This window comes from Vigna angularis, chromosome 7 (assembly GCF_016808095.1).
Source record: "Vigna angularis cultivar LongXiaoDou No.4 chromosome 7, ASM1680809v1, whole genome shotgun sequence".
NCBI classification, from domain to species: Eukaryota; Viridiplantae; Streptophyta; class Magnoliopsida; order Fabales; family Fabaceae; genus Vigna; species Vigna angularis.
In genome coordinates, this window is record NC_068976.1 from 30068466 (window position 1) to 30074605 (window position 6140).

At 28.9% G+C, this 6140-nt stretch overlaps 1 protein-coding gene across 1 annotated transcript; it reads right to left on the minus strand.

Moving 5' to 3' along the window:
• Positions 1 to 2790: 2790 nt before the first annotated feature.
• LOC108336689 (LOB domain-containing protein 12) lies at positions 2791 to 4462 on the minus strand. Its single transcript, XM_017573153.1, has 2 exons — positions 4304 to 4462; positions 2791 to 3009 (listed from the first exon to the last, which is right to left on the minus strand). The coding sequence occupies exons 1-2, from the start codon at positions 4460 to 4462 to the stop codon at positions 2791 to 2793; spliced, it is 378 nt and encodes a 125-aa protein (XP_017428642.1).
• Positions 4463 to 6140: the final 1678 nt, after the last annotated feature.

Genomic DNA, 6140 nt, shown 5'->3' on the forward strand with positions numbered 1-6140 from the left:
TTACTTACCCGGACGAAATTGGGTGTTGACAACTGCCCCTCTTTATTTAGATTTTGCTAGATAACATGAACCTTAGAGTTTTTGTGTTATCATAGTAAAAGCTAAATAAAGATAAATACACTAATTTCGTTCGGGTCTAAAGAAAAGGAAAAAGATTACCTCGAAGCCCTCTAATTCTATGCTGCACTCAGACTTGGGTATAGGGTCCCATTCATGATATGCACAATAATAATAATAATAATAATAATAATAATAATAATAATAATAATAATAACGAATATAAATAAATTACCAAAATAAATAAAGACAATCATATATAATAAATAAAGGGAAAATAAAATGAAATAAAATAAAATAAAGAAAAACCACATCAGTTTTGCACATTTAATTAAGAAGGCCTAATTCTCTAGTGTCCCTAGTGGAGTCGCCATATGTCGCAACCGGGATCGCGACGGGACGGGGAGCCAAAAACAAACGAGTTTGGAAAAAGATTTTGGGAGTCACCACCATAATTTATTATGGAAAAACTATGGAAAACCATAAAATAAGACATGGTCTACGAAAACTAGATTTTAGGTTCAGGAATCGGTTACGCGTAAGGAAGATATCAGCACCTACTACGTCTTCCCCAAGGCAATACCTTTAATTAAATGTATAAAGTTGACGTGATTTTTTCAAAATACTTAACTTTCCCTAAACAAAATAATAATATAAAGAAAACTATTAAGAAACAAAAAAATATTTTTTGTTTTATGAACCCGACAAGGATTGACCTTGCTCTTACGTATATTCATTTATGATAGACAATCAGGAATAGCGTAGTTCTTTATCTAGAAGAAGGTTTAGTTCTTTATCTAGAAGAAGGTTTGTGAGTTTGTTTGAAAATTATTATGGATTATTTTGAATTTTTAAAAAGTGAACTCGATTGGGATTGACATCGTTTTTTTTTATTTTGAAGAAATTCTTTTATTTTGAAAATGGTGGGAAAAAAAGGAATGAAACCGGCCATAGGTCGACGAGTACGTATATTAAAAAAATTATGATTAAAAAAAACATTATTTGTGTGTAGTGAAAAAAATAATACCTTTTAGAAAAAAAACTTCCAAGTACAATAAAAAGAGAAAAATAAGGGTGTAGAGGTGACATACCTTTTCAGCTTTCAATACTCCTCTAGTTCTTCCTTGATAGTTTCTATTTGCAGTCCCTCTAGCATGAGAACTTACTTTTCTCTATACTCTCTCATACTTTTTCTATCTCTATTATTTCAGAGTGTCTCTCCCTATTTTCTGTCCTCCTTTTTCTATGACAGAGTGTGTATTTATAGACACACATTGTAATATTATGGTAATCTTTCCTTAATTGTAAATAAATGACAATGAACAAAATAGGGAAAGAAAATGTCTTGGTTCCAAGAAAAAGAAATCAAATAATATTCAAAACATTGATTATAATTATTGTCAAAAAGTTTGCCCATTTTTAAAATGATATTTTCCTCTTTAAAAGCAACTGACGCAACAAATTATATTAATATACTATTTTAATTATTGTTTATAATTATTAGCATAATATTGATTCAAATTATTACTATATTAAACTAACATTTCAAAAATATTGTGTCAAGTATTATAGTTATTATCCTTTTTACCCACCATTAATTATTATTCTCTTTATTTATTTATTTATTTACTTACCCGGACGAAATTGGGTGTTGACACCTGGGACAATTTTCTGTTTTTTCAGGTTTGATTTTATTGTAAAAATAAATTAATTTTTTTAAAAAAAAATACCCAATAGACGTCTTTTATGGTATTGTCCGACGTTTATTGACATGTCTAATGGATTATAGTGGCAAAATTCGTTCCAGGGAGTTAGACGTTCGATCTGTGTTGTTCGATGTCTATATAGACGTCCGACCTGCACAGCTCGACGTCTATATAGACGTTCGACCTACACAGTCTGACGTCTATATACATGTTTGATTGTGGGGTTCGACGTCATGAGACGTCTCCCAATAAGATGTCGAGGAGTGGTCAGACGTTAAAAGTCCTAAATAACAAACGTGAAAAAACTTTTCTGTACTAGTGTTTGGTGACTAAGACACATTTTTATTTTTTATTTTCTTTTATCAATAACATTTCTAGACTATAAATGGTATATTTTCGAAGTAGGAGAAAGAAAAGTAGGATATTTTTTTTAGATTAACTAAATTAAACTTTAAAATTTAGAAAATTCATATTTTACTCTTATTTTAAAGTTGTTACTTTTTTTAAATTATTTATCGTCCATGGACCAAAATGTTGCCTCTTTTCATTTTTCCGGGTAACAAAAATTACCATAAAGTATTTTACAGGAAAAAAAAAGTCCCAGTTTTAAAGTAGAAATTGGCCTCACTTTTTAGTGTTTTTTTACACTAGTTTAATAATTCGTACAATAAAGTTGGTAAAGGTAACTTACATCAATGATTATATCATTCAATTACTTTTAATTGAAATATTACTTTTCAAAAATTTTAGAGTTGGAATTAAAATTTTCATATATATATATATATATATATATATATATATATATTACATTTATACCAATCTAAAATTGTTTGATATTTCAACTTCTTAAGTTAAAATTGATTTTATTTATATATTTTGTAAAATGTATACGAAAATAAGAAGAATTTAATATTTTTTATAAAATTTGAGACACAATTCATATGATATATAATTTAAGAGTCAGGTACATTATGCAACGAACATATTGATTGAATTATTCCAAAGACCATGTTCTAATCGAGAATTGTCATGGTGATATACGACCATTGTTGAAGGTAAATTCTTGCTGCATTTTCATTGTAAGAATCTCCGCCTGAGCTACTGCAAGCTGCGTTTGTAACTCAGAAACTTGAATTTCTAGGTTAGATATTAGTCCAACACAACCATACACAGGATTTCTCACTCTTGCATTTGCCTCATAAACTAAACTCTTCACTATATCTTCTCTTTTCTCAACAGGAACATCCTGCATGCATGTATAAAACCAACACACAAACAAATTAACTAATTAATATATATATATATATATATGTATATAAATAAAATAATAGAATTACAAGACCTATTTGCATTGAGCTTGTTATTTATGGTTGGACTCCATAAATTTTTCATAAAAAATTATAGTCACTGCAAAGTAATAAATTAATAATAATTTTCTTATCAATTATTACATTTACAAGAAAATCCTTAAAAATATAAACGTAGAGACAAAAAATAATTGATAAATATAGCAACTAATTTAAATGTTAATTTATAAATTAAAAACTATTAATATAAAAAATAGTCATTATAATTAGTGCAAGAAGTAGATTCAATCACATAAGTTAACTTACTTATTCAGGTACCAACACCTGACATATTAAATTCAATTGATCTATCAATACCTGTCATACTAAAACTTACCATGTTATAGAAAGCATGCATTTTTTACATTGTCTCCAATTATGATGTTAAAATAATCATCATGGTAACTCTTGTAAATCTAACATAAAATCTCATTTCTGCACTAGTATATTATGAATAAAAACTTATAAGTAGTGACTAATTAGACTCTAAATTAATTTATAATATTAGCTACCAAAGATTTTGACTACAAAATAATTAGTGACCAATTTAAATGTTAATTCATTTTATAATAAAAAAACCTTAACAAATAGTATTAATAATCAATTTAAAGTTTAATTATAATTTTTTATTCATAACCGTTACTATTTTAGATATCAATAACTTTTAGTTTATAAATTAGTATCTAAATTAATCACTATAATTATCAATAATTTTTTATCTTTAAAATTAATTGTTATTCAACTATTTTCTTATAATATTATAGACAAATATCTAATATATTTGAAATTTTCTCTCTGCATATTCTTCTTCTCCTTCTTTACATATTTGTTCATCTTTTAACTTGTTCTTAATATCATATACCCTCTGTGGTGAAACGATAATTATTAGTGAAAATTGTTCTCATACATAAGTGTATATACGACGATAGTTTTACACAAATCTATTGTGATATATAATTACGATTTTAATTATCATTAAAAATTTATATTTAAATAATAGATCTATTAACTATAGTTCTAAAAGAATATATCAGAATGCTTTAAAAAATGTCTTCTCAGTAATAATGAAAATCTCTTAGTAACCAGGAAAAAAATATAAAATACAAAATGATGAGTTTATTTATACATTTGATATATAAAATCTGCTCTATTACATTTTTGAAAAATTGATGTATATATATTATACATAAATACCTGTAGCATTTTTGTAAGATTCTTGCATCCAAAGACCTTGTGCACCATGGCAAACTTGTGAAGATCATTGGGAGGAAAATAAGGAGCAAAGATGCAATTCTGGGAGCAACGCCGTCTCAGGAGCTTGCAGGAAGCACAGGGTGAACAATTAACACTCATATCAAATCTAAGATTCTTACAAACAAACTATTTTCGCTCTCATTAATCTCAATATATATACAACACACATTAAACAATGTTATAATTGTGATTTATAATCTATCTAACTGGAATAACAGTTCAATGTCGAAAAAGACTACTAGAAAAGTTATACTCATTTGACTTAATTTATGTTTAGGTTAAAAAATTAGTCTAGAATCAATGATAGATGTTTTCAACATTCGATTTTTCTTTTAAATAAAAGAACTCTAAGAAAAAACATTATTAGAAATATTCTAACTCGATTTAAAATTAAATTAAAAAACTAAATACAAAATAAAAATATTTTCAAAATTTTGAATTTGAAATTTTTTATTTTGAATTTGTAATCTTGTGAAAATAATATAGCATAAAATCTTATATTATTATTTAATTGCTTCTTAAAATTTATAAATAAAATAGTTGTGATGTTATTATTTGTTTATTTATGTATATTACCTTTGAATTATTATTTTTAATAGTCGTCGCAATCGGAGAAGCTGGAGTCCCTCGCGGAGGCGCCAATGCTGCAAAACGTCCTTGTTGCACCTCACCGCCAACGAAGGCAAGATCATGCCTGAGCCGCTCCTCCAATTATGTCACCATCGCTGCTCCATCGACTAGGCTCTTGCCACACTATTGCTCCATCATCGTCGCGCCATAGATGTTTTCCCCAAGGCTGGATGGTCCGCGATAGTGTAGATGGAAAAGAAGCTCGAAGCTTCTAGTTAGGATGCAAAAGAAGAAGAACCCAATTTTCTTTTTAGGGTTCACTTTCACGAGAAAGAAAAGAAAACTTAAGGAAAGTTTTCTCATTAGGGTAATTGAGAGAAGAAAAAGAAACATCTGATGTTTAGAATTAATGCTTCAGGAACCAAAACGTGACACACAGTAACAAGGGAATGTGGTATCACACGTGGCTCGCCGTTTGCCATATCAAATAAAACTTAACGTCGTTCAATTTTAAAGACTAAACATAAGAGTTTCAAAACTAAGAGGACTAAAATGAACAAACTTTTTGAAGAGGGACGAAATTCAAAATCGCTTAATAGTTTAGAGACTAAAAACATATTTAACCCTATTTTAAATTAGGCTTAATAGCCTCTTTTGTCCCCAGTTTTGCTTGATTATGTCAATTTGGTTCCTGGTTTTAAACAAGTGTCAACTTGGTCCTCACTTATTAAATTTTGCATCAAAATTGTCCCTTCCGTTAAATAGAAACAAACGACGTTAAGGATAGATGATCTGGCAGAAGACGTGACATTTTTAAATTGTATGCGTGGTGACGTATTTAGTATTTCCTTTAATTATAATTAATTTGGATTAATCTTTTTCTTTTAATTACTTTTAATTATAATTAATGTGACAATTAGCGTCCCACTTCTCCTTCTCGGATCAAATCTTCTTCTTCCAAAAAGAGTGTTGCAGGCAATGGCGTCCTACTCCTCCACCGAATATCTGTCTCACTTGCTCCCTCTCTCACTTCCCCTTCTACCTAGCTCCGCCTCCCACACCCTATCACCACCCCCACCCCCCAAACTCCTCTTTCTTACGTCCCCGCCAACCCAAATTTCCAAATGGATGCGTTGTGATTTATCCATGTTTTGGTTTGGTTCTCTTGCTTTACAGGTCTGAGGAGGCATGATGTTGATGCGCGATA